This window comes from Falco biarmicus, chromosome 7 (assembly GCF_023638135.1).
Source record: "Falco biarmicus isolate bFalBia1 chromosome 7, bFalBia1.pri, whole genome shotgun sequence".
Lineage (NCBI taxonomy): Eukaryota > Metazoa > Chordata > Aves > Falconiformes > Falconidae > Falco > Falco biarmicus.
In genome coordinates this window covers 8,875,715-8,894,484 of record NC_079294.1, presented here as the reverse complement: position 1 = coordinate 8,894,484, position 18,770 = coordinate 8,875,715, and the positions used below count along the sequence as shown (strand labels likewise).

At 42.8% G+C, this 18,770-nt stretch overlaps 1 protein-coding gene across 1 annotated transcript in view; it reads left to right on the top strand.

The window, feature by feature from the left end:
* The first annotated feature begins 3,212 nt into the window (after positions 1–3,212).
* Positions 3,213–18,770, top strand: part of ESRRB (estrogen related receptor beta) — a 135,617-nt gene continuing 120,059 nt past the window's right edge. Inside the window, exon 1 of the mRNA XM_056347129.1 lies at positions 3,213–3,365. Within this exon, the coding sequence (XP_056203104.1) occupies positions 3,364–3,365 (2 nt within the window). The 5' untranslated portion in view covers positions 3,213–3,363. The remainder of the gene's footprint in view (positions 3,366–18,770) is intronic.

Below are 18,770 nucleotides of genomic sequence, written 5' to 3'. Positions count from 1 at the left end.
GTAATAGCTTGTATGCAGCTGAGCAAATTCTGCCCAGATTTATAAGTGCAAAGCTCAAACTCTGTGTTTGAAGAAAATCAAGCACTGAAATCTTAGTTCTGTATCATAGACTTCAGAATCTGAGACTGAAATACATACTTATGATGCAAGAAGCATTTAAAAAAATACCTTCCCAAACAACAAGTAGAAAAAAATGCAAAGCTGCATTTGCACTTTACACTGTCTTCTACCTGGGTGCTTCCAGGAAAGAGTTTATAGAGTCTACAAGTCACTGACGTTGATCTATTTTGTTTGTTGCCTTTTTTTTTTTTTTTAATGTATCTGAGGGTGCTTTTGAAATCTTCTGGCTTTCTTTTTGCAGTGTTTTGAAGTGGGCATTTGGTCTCAAGGCCTCTACTGTTGGATTCTTTCCCTGCCTCATCCTGAGGCTGGAGGCTGGAATTAGGTGGGGTTTGTGCACAGCAGTGCTGGCAGTGAGGGTAGAGGGCTTGTGTTTGAAGTTTTACCTAAAGCAGATCTTCTCTGGATTGCTGGGTGCTTCAGTGGGGAGCAACTAAGGTCATACATCCTTATAAATTTGGCAGTGAAAGGATGGAGTAATGCTGACTCCATTCAAGTTCATCCGTACTTGCTAACTGTGTAATACTGGCAAGTCCTTGTCCCTTCATCCTCCAGGCAGAAAGTGGACGGATGGAGGACTAATGTATGCTCAGGTCTTGCTCTGCTGTGGATATGGGATGCAAATGATAAGCACTGGACCTGGGCCTGAGAACTGAATAGAGCTTCCCAGCTACCTGATGGCGATGTGCCCAAAGTGTCCTTGTGATTTAGACTACATCATGGGGTTTCCTTGGGCTTCAGTTTGGCCCATGGCAATGTCATGGGGTAGGGATGACCCTGTTCTTTACAATGCAAGGCTTGACAGAATAGTATTTGAAGAACTTTAGATGTCAGCAATATAGAATGGCAAAGAACCGTCCTACAGTGGTAACATGTTCAGGATCTATGTGACTATGCCTTTGTCAAAGCTGAATTTTTCAAAAGTGACTGTTGGATTTAGGTGCCCCTGTTTTGGGACCTTGATCTGCCATGCCTCAGTCTGATTATTCTGTGTACTGAGCTTCTAAAATTCCTTCCGATGGCAAGGGGAAGGGTAAAATGTTTTCCAGTTCTCAATATTAAAGCCCAAACCATCTCGTACTAGTCAGCCCAAATGAGAGGGCAGAAATTCAGAGTTTTCTTTGTTTGGTCAAGCAAGTTTTTATCTGAGATCTGACCCAACTAAGTGAAGGTGAAGAACCAGAATCTGGCAGGGAATTGAGGATGTGTTTCCACACTGGACCTCAGCCTCTCAGATACTTTTCTATTTTCCCCCTCTTCATTTGTAGGTCTTCATCTATACATATGAAACTGCTTTAAAGTGCAGTGTTAAGTAATATTATCTCTGGGGTTTTTTAAAGCTGGGGGATATGCAGCAGTGGTAAAGTGACAAGCCAGACTTCACACAGGGCAGTAGCTCAACTCAGGAAAATGTCTAAATGTCATGAGTCTTTGCCCATTGCGTCATCAGGTCCCTGTACTATGAAAAGGGCATTTTAAAAAAAATAAACCTCATTGACTAAATCTTACCAGCTTAGACATGAAGCATACTGACAGGAGGTGAATTATGCATACAGCCAAATTTGGCCTAAAAAGAGAAAATGACTTTATCTTCCCACATAATCAATAGCTGCAGTTGAACTGAGACCTTGCCTATGATGTGGTGGGTCCTTGCCTTGCTTTAGGATAGCTGCTCCTGTTGAACTAACTGTCTTTACTTCAGCAAGAGCAGCAGCTGCAGTGTAGTGTAGACATGCCTAAACTAGCTTAAATAGTTCAGGTACTGTTAGCCACTGAGCCAAAGAACCATGGAGTTCAGCATGGGCTTGGTGCCTGAGAATTTGATCCTGCTCTTTATGCGTTCAGCATTTCTCTACCATCTCAGCTTAAGCAACCCTAGCAATATGAAAAGAAGGCTGGTGGATCTGGTACTCTGTCTGCACTAGTACTTTTGCCTGCAGAGCTGAGCATGGTACTAGGGATGATTGTAGGAGATACTGCTAAAGGTAGCAGTGTAGTGAAGGCTGTTTTGCCTCTCTCTGCCTACTGTTCTCCCTCTTTTCCCCCACCCTTCTCCTGGTATTTGTTAGGAGTTGCCTTGCCTTTGAGTCTGTTTGCTATGAAACTGCATAACCATTAAGGTTCTACTGGAGATCATGAATATCTAGGAATTGTCAAAGGCTTGGAGAACCAGTTGCCTCTTGGAAAAGCTTTTGGCTTTGCTTGACTGTGGCTCTGACAGGAGTATCTGCAGAGGTTAGATATGGGAACATCCAGGACCATTACCCCTAGATCTCTTAATGGGGACTAGGACAGAAGCATTTCTGATGTGTTCTCTCAAGTCATTGCCCAGATAGTGGGCTCCCAGCTCAGCCTCTGCAAAAGAGCTGTGCCGATACCTATAACATCAGTTTTCTCCTGGAGGTCAAGGACCTGAGCAGGAGTGAAGGTTCAGGTCCCTGAGACCTAAGGAACTTGCTGAGTCAATAGGGGAGGTACCATCAATGCCCTCAGTTTTGTTTTCAGGAACAGCCTCATCAAATAGGGTTTGTGGGCAGAGACCCTAAGTTGACTGCCAAGCTGTTAAATTGCTGACCTACCCACTAGCCCTAGTTTATTCTGCAGCAGAAATACAAGCACGCCTGGACCAAGCCCTAGAATTCAGCTCTGAACTCCTCTCTCATTCTGTCAGAATCCCCAACTTGTTTTTAAAATGGCATTTATTTTTGTTAAATTGCAGAAGAGTTGGAAGCAGTCTGCCAGTTATGCTTTCTCTCTCCTTCTTTGTGCATTGAATTTTGTTCATTCGCTTTACGTGCCTCAAGTTGCTGTAATGCTGCTGGGAAAGTAATTGCCTTGCACTTTCTTTTTCTGATGCCCACGGGTGACTGTGGGGGACTCCTCCCTGGGCTCAGTGCAGAGTTAAAAGCCCAGCTTTTGCTGCTTTGCTTAAGACCTGGTTATTTCTTTTCTCTCTCTTTTTTTTTTTTTCCTTTCTTTTTTTTTTTTCTTTTCTCTCTCTCTCTTTTTTTTTTTTTTTTTTTTTTTTTTTGTCAGCTGCCTGTTATATCAATCACAGAGCTGGGATCTATTTATAGGTTGGGACTCGGAGTACTGTGTCCTAGTCACAAAGAGAGGCAGAGACGCAGAGGGGACTGTCGGCTGGTGCAGGCGGAACCAAAAGATATTTAATCAGCAATTAGAAACACCTGAGGGCAAGGGAAATTCTACTCCAGCCTCAAGCTTCATCTCCCAGCCTGCAGCATGTAAGTAGCAAACTTCTACGTTTTATTGCATTTATAGGGTTGGTTTTTGTCATTGGGTTTTTGGTTTTTTTTATCCAAATGTTGTTCTGCACCAATCCTTTTATATGGGCTAAAAATTATGGCAGCATCTCGATATGGTTAAAGGTAATAATTTATTTTTTTTTATTTTCACACTGTCAAAGGAAGGTCAGTGTGACCCACAAGGAGAGGAGTTGGTTCAGAACTTTGTAGAAATCAGGCAGTTTTGCTATTTGAGAGTGGCTTTTTCCTATGGAAATAATCAAATGAAAGTTTGAGTGGAACAGTTTTGTTTTGGGAATAGAAACGGTCAGGTTTGCTGGCATTCCAAAAAGGTCAATGTATAACGTAACTCTGCTTAAGGGCTTACCAAGGACAGGTGCTATTTATCCCATGCTGGTAAAAGCAAACCTGGAAACTTCAGCAGTCCTGTCTTAAAAGAACCAAACGACACCCTTTCCTCTATCAAAAAACCCCAGCACCTCCTTCCTAGCTTCCTATCAAATCTTCTCTTAGCAGGAAGGTGAAATGAAATTTTTCTTTTACTGAATGCATTTACTGTTAAGCAGTTGATGTTTCTTTAATCTTAAATGTCCCAAAGTAACTGAAGACTCTTCAGTGGCAAAAGAGGGGTGCAAGTCTTTGCAAAGTCGGTGCAGTGGCAATCAAAGGAGGAACTTACTCTCTCATCACCAATGAGCTGTTTACTTTAAAGCAGCCAAAATGCAAAATGTTTGAAGAATGTTATATTTTTTGGAGTATTTTTGTTAACAGGAATATGAAGAGAGGGAAGATAATAATTAGTCAGAAATTGGTTTTATTAATAGATTTTAGCATAACATTTTCTGTCAAAATAAAAAGAGGTTTTTCTTGTTCCATATTTTTACCTCAGAGGTTTGAGTTCTCTCTTTTACATAATTTTGTTTTAATATTTATTTTTCAGTATAGAAAAAATTCCTTTATTTCTTGTATGTATAGTGTCTATCCCAAAAATGCCAACATTACAGTTTTTTATTTTAGTATGTTAAGTTTTTAAGTTTAATTGTCTCATGAAATATATGTTCGAAAAACTTTTTTCCCCTACAATTTACTACTTTCGAAAGCAACAACAAATAAAATGAAGCTAAACATAAAATAATTTGGGGGAACAAGTGTCTAATAAAAATAGTATAATAAAATTAGAGCAGTCTCACAGTTAAAATATCAAGTCCTAAGAAATACATGATAGCTGAATTGCTTGGGCTGACTGTAGAAAAGTGGCAAATAGGCTTGTTATTTATTTATTTTTCATTTCTTTTATGTACATTTTACAATACTCAAAGTTTTTAACTTAAGTTATAGCAACAAAAAATACTGACTACAAATTAATTCTAAGTTTTTAACCATTGATATAAATACTTGATCTTTCACCTAGAATTCTAGATATAAGGAAGGCTTTTAGGGCAATATGGATAAACCTGGTGAATTTACATACAGAAATACTGCCCAAAATGATCATTGCAATACACCTCTTGCCATAAAGCTCCCCTCCCCCCATATAAAACAAAACTGTCAGCCTGACCATTCTCATCACAGGAGGCTTCATCTTGATTATTAAGACTTCTTGCTTTACTAAAAAATGAATGTATTTGAATTATTTAAAGTCCCTTTTCTGTTTGTTTTGCCATGATATTACATTTATTGCCTCTCTGTGACAATGCAGCGTTATTGTGTAATAAAGGGAGAGCAGATTTTTCTGAAAGGCATTAAAGAAATAAAATTGCTGACTCTGTAACTAACAAAGAATATAGCTGGTCTGAGGTCCCCCTAAAAATTGAAAACTGAGAGACATCTTATCACCTGAAAAATAAAAATAAAAATCTTTTTCTTCCCTACACAAACAGAAATATCAGCATGACTATGCTCTAGAATTACTACAAAAGCTTTTTACTATACATTTTTTTGCAGAATCCAAGAATTTCGAAAGTCCTTCAAGTATACAGATAGAAAATATTTACCCTTAAGAATTTTCTTGGACTATGCAATAGTTGTGTCCACATTGCTGGACTTCATCTTCCTCTTTCAACCGCATGTGGGTCTTTTCCCCTGTTAAACCTGCCATATCTTTTTATTACTGCATTTGGAAAAAAATAAGCAAACTACTACTGTCCTGTAGCATACCAATCAATGGTTTATGGGACTACTTTTATTTGGAGGGAGGGAGAGAGGGAGTTATCTGTGGTTAGAGGGAAGACTTTGATGCATTATGTGGAAGGAAGTCTTTGTTATTTAGTTTCTGCTTCACTAATGTGTCATGTTTTGTGGACTAAGCACCTATCAACCTTCAAACTGACTTATTCTACACAGTGTAGTTTTTCACAGGGTTATTGCATGATTTTTTTTCATTCCTTAAAAAACCAAAGAACATATTTTGTTTCATCCTAGTTTATTTGTTTCTTTGCCTGCAAAGTAATGATTGACATGCAGATTCTCTCCTTCATGCCCCTCCTTTCATTGCTGAGTATGACATCTCTTGGGAATTATAAATAAAACCTGTGCCAAATCCGCTGCACAGGTGTCTGGAGTACAGCATGCTCAGGTGTCTTGCTGTAAATCCCTGAGAATATGGAGTAAACACCAGCAGGAAAAAAATACTCTTCTTGAAACAATTCTGTGGTTTTAGGGGCCTTCTGAATAAACCTCCCAAAGCCAGCAGCCAGTTATTAAAGATTGTGTAGCTATCTCTCTCTCGCTCTCTCTTACCTCTTTTATCGCTTCACCTGTACATCTGTCCATCTATTTCTCATCTCTCTATTTTTACATTTCATAATGCTATGCTTGCTCTCCCATTCTCTTCTTTTCCTTTCCTGAAGACACATTTCTATCTGGCACAGAAAATAAACTCAGATTGCGGGTAGTTATGTTAATCTAATTCAATCCTCTGTGGGTTAGGAGTGAAATTCTAATAGTGGAGCTGTTGAGGGCTTTTTTGTTAATGGCTTGGGGATTACATTGAGTTAAAGGCTCATTTCCTAATCAAACAGAGAGGGAGAGAGTGACTCCGAATATTTATGAGTCTCCCAGCGCGAGTTAAACATTGAACTCCAAAAGCAGCATTTCAGTGCTGCAGAAAGAGTTAAAACCCCGCAGGGCTGCTGTGGAGGGGGGTGGGGGGGAAGGAAACCAGTTAAGCCATCAGCATTTTCAACTGCTGTATAACTTCAGTTTGGTGAGAGAAAATAATCATCTCACAGAGCTAAAATGGAAACTGTAGCGAGATATTTAAAACAAAGTCAAGTGATGCTTCAAAAAGCCTCTTCTTTAGTGAAGCAGGATACACGCAGTTGCATGCAGCAGCCTAATAGAAACTTCAAATAAATACTCCTCTGAATGAGGAGGGTGGGCTGCCTTTTTGTTATTAATGCCTGGAAGTCCCGATTTAAATTTTTAAATGCTTTATATTTTTGGCTCTACTTAACTCTTGGGTAACCTTTTCTTTTAAAAAAAGAAAAAAAAAAAAGGAAAGATAAAGAAGTGTGGGTAGGTCAATATCTAAATTGTTCTGTTTCTGTTCTGTAGACTGGTATATCTTGAAGCATTTTTTCTGTCCTTCAGTTTAGCTGGAGTCTTGTGTCAAATAGTCTAGCTGGAGAACTGGATTTGCTGTCACAGGAATGATTGACCAAATTAATGTCTGATTGCTTTTGTGATGAGTTCATAATACATGCTTGGGTAGACTCTGCTGCTGCTGAAAAAGAGCAGGCTGGCCTGCCTGCAGCAAGCAGAGGACCTCTGTGCTGCTAAGGCCTGGTGTGTTGTGAACTAGCCAGCAGTAGGCTTTTTTGTCCTGAGCTTGGACTTGGAAAATTTGTGGCAGGTGAACCGCAGAAAATCAAGACTGTGCCATGATCCTGTGTCTTTTCTGTAAAAAGGTCCTGAAAAGGAACTGGGGTAGAAACCTGCTGTCTTATGACACACGGCCAAGTTGTATCTCCACGTTCCTCAGTTTCCCTGCCTTTAAAATGATACCATCAAAATTACTCCAAGATCTACAAGAGAACAATCTTATTATATAAATCCCCATGGCAAAAACTGCAAATCACTGACACAGGTGCACAGCATGAAAACAAGTGGGTTTTGTGCTGGCAATAAGAGTTACACAACTTGGGTTTTTTGGTTTGGTGGGGATTTTTTGGGGTTTTTTTTGTGGGTTTTTTTGTTTGTTTGTTGTTTTTTTAAATACATTTGGTACAAGTCACCAAAAAGGTTTTCTGATTTTGGTAAGACAAGCAGGTAGAAGGCTAGTATAATATTCAATGGCATTGTCCTGTGCACTGGAACTGATTTTGGTCTTGGTGACTCTTGTTGAGATGAAGCTCCAGATTTATTACTCAAAAGTGGTAAACTTTGGCTAAAAAAAGTAAGTTCCTGTTTAGTCTGGAGCCATGTGTATCGATGGTCATCCTGTATACACTGACCTTGGTTTTGCTGACATGTCTATCTGGGTGCAGCACCTTGAAGTAAGAATTGGCACCTTGCCCTAGTTTAAAAATTATTTAAAACTGGGACCTGATGTGAATGCCTGAGGCCCCTTTCTCTTTGTGCTCTGTGCCTGGACCTGCTGAGGAGAACACCATCAGCTAGAGTGTACGTTATTAAATGCATTTGAAATACATAATAATTGTGTTCTTTCCTTCTACTAACTGGCACCCACAGCAGATCACTTTGAGACATGAGCTTTCTGTAGCTGAGCTGAACACTGTATAACACTTTTTTCTTCCTGCCTTCCTCCCCTTCCCATGCCCATTCCCCTTCTGTTTGCCTCCGCCTTTTCCTCTCTTGCACTATTCTGCTGTGACCATGGCCTAGCAGTTTATACTCAAATTTCCCCTGCTGACCTTTCAGGCAGAATACTCTTCCTTCTCCTTTTTGTCCTTTTCGGTGCTATGCTAAATCCTATGAATGACCTGCTGCCGGTTACCCCCAAGGTGGCTGCATTTCAGTGCAGCTTTGCCTGGTGTATATACAGTTTATGAAGAGCTGGGGAACTGAAAACCAATTTTCAACTTCTTTACAAGCTACACAGAAAGCTGTGTTCTTGTCCTCCATGCATGCCACAAGTACTTCAAAAATTATTTTATAGTAGTGTAGGAATTTTGGGGAAGGAAATACTGCAACTCTTCAAACTTTTAAAGCACACAGTTTAGCTGACACGATGACTTGAAAGTAATGACAGTTTTAAAGTCTCAGGACTCTTGAAAGTCTTCAGAAAAAGGGCTGTGTCTTTAGGGGAAATTACCTTTTCTAATGGGGTAAAAAATGCAACTAAATCTTGTTATTTGGATACTGGAAAGCATATGTCCAGCATGTATGAGAGGGAAGCATAAGTGGCTATTTTTATTCATTAAGGAGCCACTGCTGTTCTTCCTTTCCTTCAACGATGTGAGATGTGAATGATCCTGCTCACAAGAGTTTCATGCTGCTCTCAGAATGGGTTCTCTTTCTCTTCATAATTGTGTTTGCTGGATCAGCAGGAAATGCACTCCAGAAGTTCTTGTTTCCTCAGCCTCCCATGATCAACTCTTTGCAGTAGGCCTGAGCAAATGACCGGTAGCCATATATTAAAACATAGGCATTTCATTGACATCCTTCTAAAGCTCACAGGACCTAGAGGATGACTTTCTGGGTGACAAGAGAGGGTACGTCTGCCACCAGGCTTGCCAGACAGCTTTCTTTTTGTTTGCTTTGTTCTCCATCCTCAGGCCTTTCATTTCCTACAGGTCTCCTGGGCTTTTTTAAATTGCAGTTACTCTCATTGACAGCTCTTTCTACTGCTTCCCTCTAAATTAGAAGTTCTTCCCTGTTGCATCATGTCCCCATGGCCAAGTACAGGGGATTTCAACCTTTCTCTGTGGTGATGTGAATTCATGTAGATTGGTGAAGAGATCATGTGAACATGATTCTCTTGGTCATACTGTTTAGATCTACAGTCTGTAGCACTGAGAGTATGGGAGCACTCAAGTTATAACTATTGGCTAATGCTGTCTTTGATGGGGGCAAACAGCAAGGATTCTGTGAGTCAAACATGGGCTAAGAAGGGATTCATTGCCTCGGCATCCTTTCTAACACTTTGGCCAAAAGTCATTCTAGGAGTCTATCCCAAGCCCCACTGCTTTTTAGGTGGAAACTTCTGTGTACAGCTTTAATGTATTCATGGCCAGTCTTTATAGCAAGCTGTTTGGTTTACTGTTCTTTAATTCTAGCTCTGACAGACTCCCTGTTCTGTTTAAGGTGAGTCTCTTCACTGATGTGATGTGTTTTGCCCATCTTAAATGGGGTTCCTCCTTGTCTGTTCTCCAGGATCTGTGGAGAACTGCACAGCAAAATGCTTTGTGTTAATACAAGCTCTGAGTACAGTCCTGTGTTTTGCCTCCACTAGCCCCCATTCCCTTACTTACATTGCAAATAACCATATGAGTCTGCCATTCTTCCTGAGTTTTCTCCCCATCCCTCTTACTCTCATTTTGCTATATAGGATTAAACTTCAGTTTTCTGTGTCCCTAAATAGGCTCTGCTCTTGTGACCTCTGATGACTGTCCATGCCATCTACTGCCTATGCAGCCCCCTTCTGTGAGTATCAGCTGGTGCTCTGGGCTCCCTGCACAGAGAAGTAGTGGGGCATACAGAGCTATGGTTTCTTCGGGACCCTCTATCCTGTGCAAAGAAATCGGATGCAAGGATGCCTTGCTCAGGGCAATGCCATGTGCTCAAAGGGCAGTATCTAGACATGTTATTGCTGTGCTGAAGTAATGGGCCATACCTCTCTGCCGCATCATGTTCACCTGGCTACATTACTTCCAGCTCTGTAGTCTCTTCTGGCATATGGGCTCATGGAATGTGTGTTTAAGGAGGGCAGAATTAATGGGGCTGCTGCTGTGTTTGTGAAGGGTTAAATGATGGGGGATGAGAGCCACAGCTTCTCCTGGGGAATAAGGACTAGCCAGAAGAATTGATTGTCTTGGCTTATTGATCCTTCAGGAAACAGCACTGAAGTGATAATGCTGTTCCTGCCACTTTGAGGCACTTTGTACCAGCAACATCCTCTGTTTACCTTGGATAGTGCAAAGGAAGAGCTGCTCTGTTGCTAACCCATTCCAGAAAAGCCTGCGCTAGACACCTATCTAGCTTACCACTTGTCTGTCTGCTTGTACGGAGAGGTGTGTGTGCAGAGAGGTAGCTCAGCAAGTGTTATTTTATAGTCTTTAATGGAGATTGGCTGCAAATGGTAGTTTGTGAGTTGCTATACTGAGTGTTTGCTGGCAGTGTCTTGGTCTGTAGAATTCCATGAAGTATCAGGCTATCATGTCACAGGGTAACCATCTCTCCCACCCTTTTCCCTCCCTTCCCTTTTCTGGCCAATTGGCAGTCACCTCCCCCCCAACCCCCCCCAGCTGGTCTTCTAAGTTGAAACAGAGTGGTTGAGTGCTTTTGATCATTGTGAGCCTAATGCTAACTTCTAGCCACCTGTGTGGCCTGAGGGGGGGTCGATGATGAAACATCCCACCTGCCCTAAGAGGTCAGGCATTTCTTTCTGGCCTCAGGGCGGCAAAGGGAGAAACACCTACCTGCTGCCAGGGCCACTGGAGGAACAATGCTTTTTATCTGCTCAGGTACACCACCCCTACAGGTGCATGAAACATGTCCAAAGAGCACAGCATGCAGAATGTCAGCCTGGTCAACAGGATCTGTTGGGTGCTTTGGCAACCATGGGCTGGTGGGGCGTACGTTCCTGCCTGTTTCTGGGCTCTGAGCTGTCCTTGTAGCACAGTGGGCTGGGAAAGCCCTCACACTGTTCCCCCTGAGGCACCAGCTACAGTCAGCTGATTAACTGGGCTTGGCTTGCACTGTTAACTGGACCATTGCTGATAACTACAAGATTTGGACTCTCACACATAGAAGTAAGCGCAGCTTGCTCTTCAGGCTCTCTATCTCTTTTCTCTGTGCTTTGTACTTGTACATGCTTTGCACTTTCTGGATGTGGTGTTGTGTCCTGAGGAATCTCAGGCAGGTCTCTGCAGCTTCACATAGCCAGGTCAGAAGGCCAGGAAAGTTCAAGACCATTTGGAGGGTATTGCAAAAACTTGTAGAAAGCCAGGAGGGCCAAAAAGCTATTGTGAAATGCTTCTTTATTAAGTCAGGCCAGCTTTATATAGAGAGATACGCAAATAACTTCAGAACCATTTAATTACCCTATATATCATTTCTGTACTTCATCCTCTTTGAAGTTGCCAACAACTTTATCGTTGTACTTGGTGTTTGAATTTACATCTCCACCATGTGAAAGCAAAGGATGAGAAAAAAGGCAGTTTTGTTTTAAAAGAAGAAAAGTGTCTAGACCACAGGTTTCAGGGAACAACTAAAAAGCAATGCCAACTATCTTTTTTTAAAGAGGGTGATAAGAATAACCACTGATGCATCATATAGAATATAATTATGTTTATTTTGGGACTTCACCAGTAATTGAACATTAGAGGCTCACAATACTGAGTTTAATATAGTATGCAATATTGTGTATTATGTAACGTAAAATTATTATCTACTACTTAGTACTACTAAATAAATCTCATGCTATGACTGTTCCACTTCTTTTTAACCAGCTGTCAGACTATGGCTACAAGTTATACTGGCAGCTTTGGCTGTTGCTTCCATTTTACCCTCATTGTTTGTATCTTGACATGTTCCCTACTGCTGGGGCTGCTGCATTTAGCCATGAGACAGCTTCTGTCTGAAAGAGCTTCCAATCTGATTCAAGGCGAGAGACTTGAATCTCAAGGGGGTAGAGTCAGTCATGAAGTCTGTGGTTAGAAGAAAGATGAGGGTAACAGAGATAGGAATTTGTGGTAATGTATTGCTACAGGTGTGGCATGTTTGAAGTACAGGTGGCTTTACTTGCTTTGCACTCAACTAAAAGATAAGGAAAAAAGAGCATAGGCCTTTATTTTCCTGTTTAATAACTGCCTAATTCTTAAAAAAATTAGCACCTCCATTTTCTTAGTTAAGAAGAGAGCTCTGCTGCATGTTTGTTTCCCCCCTTTTTTCAATGCTGTAGTCATCCTTTTCTCTTTTAAAAAAAATGCTTTAAATAAACCGAAGGAAGTATTTTTTCACATAACACAAAATTAAACTGTGGGATTTGTTGGCCTCTCCATCATTCAGCGGTGATGTTATGGGTGGATTCAAAAAGATACGAAGGAATATATGGAACGTGAATTCATCAGTGGCCAGTATGTGTTATGGTCTAGAGGGGAAAGCCTAAGCCACAGCCTCACATTTTGAGGTCTACAAAGGTGCAGCAAGGTGAAGAGCAGGGAAAACATTCTTCCTTCTTACAGTCTTTCCCTGAGCAGGTGTTAGTGGTTGGTATCAGAGACAGAATATAGGACTAGGTGACTTCGTACCTTGACCTGGCATAGCTGTCCTCACAGCTTTTCTTGCAACTGGAATCGGTGTTGTCATTCTTTGCAGATAGCTGAATTACTTGTTTACACGATACTCTGTTACAGACATGCAATATCTGTATTTTGAGGTACCTGATTGTGCTTACCCAGAATGTTTTCCTACTGTTAAAGGCAGTGTTTTAAAGCTGTGAAAATCCCTAGGATAGATAAGCTATGTCACTGTGAAAGTAGCAGTGATGACAAGAAAGCAACCAGGGAGCAAGGCTGAGCTAAGCAGAAATGATGCTTCCTGAATTTATCCTTTCTGATTGGTAGTGTGTTCCTTCCCACTGACTGGGTGGCTCTTGCAGTGGAATTTGCAAGGCAGGAGCAGGCCCAAAGAGAAAGAGTCAATAGGTTAGAGGATGCTTTCAGATATTTATGTTTAAGACCACATTATGCAGCAGCTGTGAGTTTGTTTCAATGTGTAACAACCTCTAATCTGCAATGCATAGTCTGCAGAAGGTTTAGTCACTTGATGGGTTTTGGTTTGGCAGTGTGTTCAGTCAGAGGAGCTGCATTGCTGTATCACCAGTTGGTGAAAGTTTCTTGAAATAAATGGGCACTACACTAAACATCCAGCAGGGACTTTGCCATGCTGGTACTTGTTCCTTTAACTTCTGGCTTCATCTTTCCCATCTGTGGGTGAAGGGGAGTGATGTGCCTGCAGGACCTTGCTTCTGCAGTGGAGCATCTGGGAACACCTTCCCAGGTCTCACCTGACAGAGGAAGCATTTGGACAAGAACAAGGTATTTTGCTTTTAAGATGAGAGTCCAGTGTGAGAGGAAGGATCACAAACACTTGTGCACTCAGTTCTTATGTGGAGCAGCCTACTTCTTGTACAATACCTACCCTGTGAGCCTAGAAAAAGTGCCCTGTTATCTGTTGAAAAGTATAGCTTGGTGTTTTACCCACCCTTGCCTCACTGCCCCCCCCTCCCCTCCCGATTTAGGGGCCTTCCCCAATACAGCCATCTGTAAACTTGTAGTTGTACACCTGTGTAAACTTGGAAGCTGTCTCATGTAGTTTTGCTGCTTAATGTATGTCTTCAGTAAAACATGAGTGCCTTGGGGCTTCTGAGCAAATTTACTTTCATGGCCCAGAATTCACTTCTGTAGTGAGAAGACAGCTCTGCTTTACCTTCTGGGAGCTAGAAGAGGCTGGGCAAGGGGCAACAGTGCCTCCTATCTTGCTTCAAATGTAGATTGTAATCTTTTGCATGTTTCTTCAGTACTTTGCATTGGTAGATACTGACCCACATGGGAATCAAAACCAAAATCTCTTACACTGAAGCACTGATATGCACTCGGGCCTGAAAAACTCGTGACAGATCTGGAGTGTTGGGGAACCATGCTAGTTTTAGTTCTCCAACCCAGCCTGAAATATTCCCAATTTTCCTTTTTTGTTTTGAGCCCATCAGTAATGTGGGGCAATTATGTGACTATGAAGACTGATTTGATATTGTACAAACATCTTTTTTGTACCATTTTCTATTTAAAATTGGAGCCAAGCTGGAATTTATGCTGCTGGTTTCCCATTCATTTGGGAACTGCTGCAACTTTAGTAAAGGCACATTTCTGCAGAGAGAGGACTTGAGCTGCTAATTTGACTGTAGGAGTTTATTTCTGGAATGCAGCAGTGTTTCACCAACGGAGCAGCTGTCCTGGAAACACTTACCACATGGGGTCATTTTCCTCTCTGTGTGTAATCGACAAAGCCACCCCAGTTAATCTGAATCCTTTTAAATCTCCTAAACTAGACCACAGGGAGTACAGAGAGGTCTACAGGACTCTGACCTCCTTCATTTCCTTCTCCTATCATTAGGGAAGAAAAAATACTCCCATGCTTCAATGTCCCTTAAAGAGGAAGGCTATAATCTTTCCTGAGCATGGAAAACCGTTCCTATCAGTAACATGCTACTGGTTTGAAGGGAAGTGCTGATGTGCCATTTTCTACAGATATTTTGCGATAGTAGCTACACCTCTTCTAAGTTTACCAGCTATTCCAGATTGGGGAATCACAGCAGTCAGAGGTGGGAAAAACTTCTTGGTTTTTTCAATTATTTTTCTTCTCTTTGATTTGCTTTGCTTGCACAGCTTTCTTCCATCCCTGTTCACTTCTGGGGTGACAGTTCCACAGCTCAATTCCTTCTGCTACAAGATAATTTTCCTGGTTATTCAGTTTAAATTATTTCTTAATTTCTTTTTTCTCCCTAGTTCTCTCTCATGTTGCCGGTTCCTTCCTCACTGTTTCCACTCTTCAATACTTTTTGGACAGTAAGTCCTGTCTCTGAATCCTCCTTGCCTCCAGTAGGGTCTCTGTTTATTTTTTCCCTCTGCTACAACACTGCATCAGTCTCTTGAACTGTGATATAATCTTTATTGTAGTTCTATTGAAAAGGTTTTACACTTTCAGTTTACTGATTCTTTTCTTTGTCTTAAACTTGTCTTCTAGGCTAGGGTACAAGGGCGGTCAGAGGTAGCAGTTCTTTGTGGGTAGGAGGATATTATCTCTCCAGCCTGGACAAGGCCTTTGGAGAACCATATAATTGTTTAGGTTGGAAAAGGCCTTTAACATCACCAAGTCCAACCGTTAACCTAGCACTGCCAAGTGCACCACTAAACTGTCCCCAAGCACCACACCTATAAATCTTTTAAATATCTCCAGGGATGGTGACGCAACCACCTCCCTGGGCAGCCTGTTCCAATGCCTGACCACCCTTTCAGTGAAGAAATTTTTCCTAATATCCAATCTGAACCAACCTCCCCTGGTGCAACTTGAAGCTGTTTCATCTTGTCCTGTCACTTGGGAGAAGAGACCGCCCCGCACCTGCTTGCAACCTCCTTTCAGGTAGTTGTAGAGAGCAACAAGGTCCCCCCTCAGCCTCCTGTTCTCCAGGCTACACAACTCCAGTTCCCTCAGCTGCTCTTCATAAGACTTCTTTTCTAGACCCTTCACCAGCTTCCTTGCTCTTCTCTGGACCCGCTCCGGCACCTCTGTATTTCTTGCAGTGAGGGGCCCAAAACCAAACACAGGATTCGAGGTGCAGCCTCACCACTGCCAAGCACAGGGCGCTGAGCACTGCCCTGGTCCTGCTGGCCACACTGTTTCAAGCACAAGCCAGGACGCTGTTGGCTGCCTTGGCCACCTGGGCACACTGCTGGCTCCTGTTCAGTGGCTGTTGACCAGCACCCCCAGGTCCTTTCCCCCAGGCAGCTTTCCAGCCGCTCTGCCCCAGCCTGTAGCACTGTGTGGGGTTGCTGTGATCACAGCGCAGGACCCGGTACTGAGCCTTGTTACACCTCAAACAGTTGGCATCAGCCCATCGGTCCAGCCCACCCAGAGCCCCCTGCAGAGCCTTCCTGCCCTCCAGCAGGCAACTCGGTGTCATCTGCAAACTTGCTGAGGGTGCACTGGATCCCCTCACCCAGATCGTTGATAAAGATATTGAACAGAACTGGCCCCAACACTGAGCCCTGGGAAACACCACTTGTGACTGGCTGTCCCACAAGCCTTTGGGCCTGGCCACACAGCCACTTTTTTACCCAGTGAATGGTATGCCTGTCCAAGCCATGAGCAGCCAGTTTCTCCAGAAGAATGCCATGGGAAACTGTGTCAAAGGCCTTACAAAAGTCTGGGTAGACAACATCCACAGCCTTTCCCTCATCCGTTAAGCAGATCACCTTGTCACAGAAAGAGATTGGGTTTGCCAAGCAGGACCTGCCTTTCATAAACCCTGGCTGGTTGTCCTGGACAAGCTGTGTGATGGCATTCAAGATGATCTGCTCCATAACCTTCCCAGCACCAAAGTCAGGCTGACAGGCCTGTAGCTCCCTGGATCCTCCTTCCAGCCCTTCTAGCACGTTTGCTGACTTCCAGTCAACTGGGGCCTCCCCAGTTAGCCAGGACTGGTAATAAATTTGATTGCAAGTGGCTTGGTGAGCTCTTCTGCCAGCTCCCTCAGTGCCCTTGGGTGGATCCCATCCAGCCCCTTGGCCTTGTGTGTGTCTAAGTGGTGCAGCAGGTTGCTAACAGTTTCCCCTTGGATTATGGGAGCTTCATTCTGCTCCCTGTCTTCCAGCTCAGGGGGCTGGGTATCCAGCAAACAACTGGTCTTACTGTTAATGCCTTCTTCGCCTGAGTCTTTATCCTTTGTCCTCATCCTTTGCCACTAGATTTCCCCCCCCCCCCCCCCCCGCCATGTCTGATAAAGGATGGAGATCCTCCCTAGCCCCTTCTTTTGTATCAATGAATTTATAGAAACATTTTTTTATTGCTTTTACAGCAGTAGCCAGATTAAGTTCTAGTTGGGCTTTGGCCCTTCAAATTTCATGACATTGTTGTAGTCCTCCTGAGTTGCCCGCCCCTTCTTCCAAAGGTCATAAGTTCTTCTTTTTTCCCTGAGTTCCAGCCAATGCTCTCTGTTCAGCCAGGCTGGCTTTCTTCCCCACCAGCTCCTCTTCCATCCATCATGAGGATGTCCTGCTCCTGCGCCTTTCAGATTTCCTTCTTGAAGCCTTCCTGGACCCCTTGGCCCTTCAGGACTGCCTCCCCAGGGACTCTGTCAGCCAATCTCCTAAACAGGCCAAAGCCTGCCCTCTGGAAGTCCAAGGCGACATTTCTGCTGACCCCCTCCTCCAGGAATCAAAAACTCTTATCATTTTGTGATCGCCGGGCCCAAGACAGCCTCCAACCACCAAATCACCCACAAGTCCTCCTCTGTTCACAAAAAGCAGGTCCAGCCAGGCACCTTCCCTAGTTGGCTCCCTCACCAGCTGTGCCAAGAATTTATCTTCCACACACTCCAGGAACCTCCTAGACTGTTTCTTCTCTCTGTATGGTATTTCCAGCAGACATCTGTTAAGTTGAAGTCCCCCGTGAGAACAAGGGCTGGTGACTCTGAGACTTCTCCCAGCTGCTTATTGAGTATTTCATCTGTCTCTTCTTCCCAGTTGGGTAGTCTACAGCAGACTGCCACCATGATATCTGCCTGGTTGGCCTTCCTCCTGATTCTCACCCATAAACATTCAACCCTAATGTCACCATCAAGGTCTAGACAATAAAAACACTCCCTAAGATACAGGGCTATCCTACCTAGAGAGGCTACCACCTGGTGAGTCCTGCATCTGTGATCTGGGCCAGCCTTGCTGCAGCCCTCATGGATGCATCGCTGGAGCTCTGCAATGGTAGTCAGCATCTGCCAAGATTCAGGGACTTCTTCTTTGGTTAGGTACTTGAAACTGAGAACACAAATTACTCTGGTCACTTCTGTTTCCTCTCTCCCCAGGCTGTGCTAGTGTAGCATTTCAGATGAGTAAGTATGGCTGGGGCATCGTGTCGCCAAGGATTTTTAACCCTACAATCAGTTGTTTCAGGAAGTGATTTTAAAAAAAGACACCTCATTGAATTCAGCTAGAATATTTAAGAGTTGAGAGTTTAATTTCAGAGTGAAGAAAACTAGAAAATATTCAGTGGATACACAGTTTATTTTCTTTTTTTAAGTTCTTTGCCTTTCTAGATGAACGATGGGCTGAACATAATTAATCCTGGGTCACCCTTATGGAAAGGTAGAATCTGGCAGGATGAAAAGGCTGGTATGAACCCTGTAGAGGAAAAGCAATATAGATTTTCCTTAGTGAGAGCCAAGGGGCAGTAAGTTGTAGTAAGAAAGTGTGTCTTCCTAACATTGTTTTAGAAGCTGAGGTTTGAGAGATGTTGCAGAAAGGACAGGTGATCAGTTCTTAAACAACAGCCTTCTATGAAACAATTCAGAGAGGGGGCTGGAGAACAGCAGTGTGTGCCTTTAAGAAGCCTTCAATAAGCAATAAAGTAGTAAATTGACATGTAATGGAGAAGAATAGAAAAATATTTTCCCCAGTATTATGACAGACTCTCTTCTGATAGAACATG